The 893-nt window shown below is 55.3% G+C and overlaps 1 gene segment (V, D, J or C); it reads right to left on the reverse strand.

Annotated features, from left to right (window-relative positions):
- Nucleotides 1-284: 284 nt before the first annotated feature.
- LOC102888406 lies at nt 285-807 on the reverse strand. The segment is given in 2 exon segments: nt 285-601; nt 714-807. Coding segments are annotated over 2 exon segments (363 nt in total).
- Nucleotides 808-893: the final 86 nt, after the last annotated feature.

The following is an 893-nucleotide window of genomic DNA, read 5'->3' on the forward strand; positions in this document are numbered from 1 at the left end:
TTCCTCATTGAGGAGAAAAGGGGCAGCTGCATAGAGTCTGGTTCTCTGTCCCCGGAGGAGCCCACCCTACGTCTAAGAACTTCTGCTCTGTTTGAGAAAATCAGTCAATGTGTTGCCAACAAGGACAGATTTAGAGAGACGAGGACACTGTCTAGACAAAGTTCCCTGGGGTGGGTCTCAGCCCTCACGTTTAGGTCAAACTCACAAAGAAGGCAGCTGTCTGGTCAGAGCAGTGGGGTCTGCCCAGGGAAGCCCCATTGCACTGGAAACAACCAGTTTTTGTCTCACTTCCCCAAGGGCACTGTGGGAGCACTGAGACTGCTGTCCCATGCTGAGCAGTAATAATCAGCCTCGTCCTCAGCCTGGAGCCCACTGATGGTCAGGGAAGCTGAGCTGCCAGACTTGGAGCCAGAGAATCGGTCAGGGACGCCTGACGCTCTATCGCTATCATCATAGATGAGGAGTTTGGGGGCCGTTTCCGGGAGCTGTTGGTACCAGTTCACATAACTACTCCTAATGTTGGAGCAGGAGATGGTGACACTCTGTCCCGGGGCCCTAGACACTGAGGACGGCTGGGTCAGCACAGACTGGGCCCAGGAGCCTGGAAGAGGGAGAGACACAGAGATGGTGATGCTGGGACTAGAGACAAGGGGAGGGAGCAGTGCCCCATGTTTTTTCCCAGGCTCCCCTCTCTTGTCCCCATATCCAGTCACCTGTGCAGTGAGCGAGGAGGGTGAGCAGGAGAGGGGACCAGGCCATGGTGGTGATGATCACCGCGTCCTGTCCTCTGTGTCCCCACAGTTGAAGCAGAGCTTCCCTCAAATTTCTCCCTCCTCTCTTCAAGCTCTGACAGAGGGTGGGTCCACTCATGCAAATGAGAACCCCAGCTTTCT

The sequence above is a fragment of the Pteropus alecto genome, unplaced genomic scaffold (genome assembly GCF_000325575.1).
Source record: "Pteropus alecto unplaced genomic scaffold, ASM32557v1 scaffold904, whole genome shotgun sequence".
Lineage (NCBI taxonomy): Eukaryota > Metazoa > Chordata > Mammalia > Chiroptera > Pteropodidae > Pteropus > Pteropus alecto.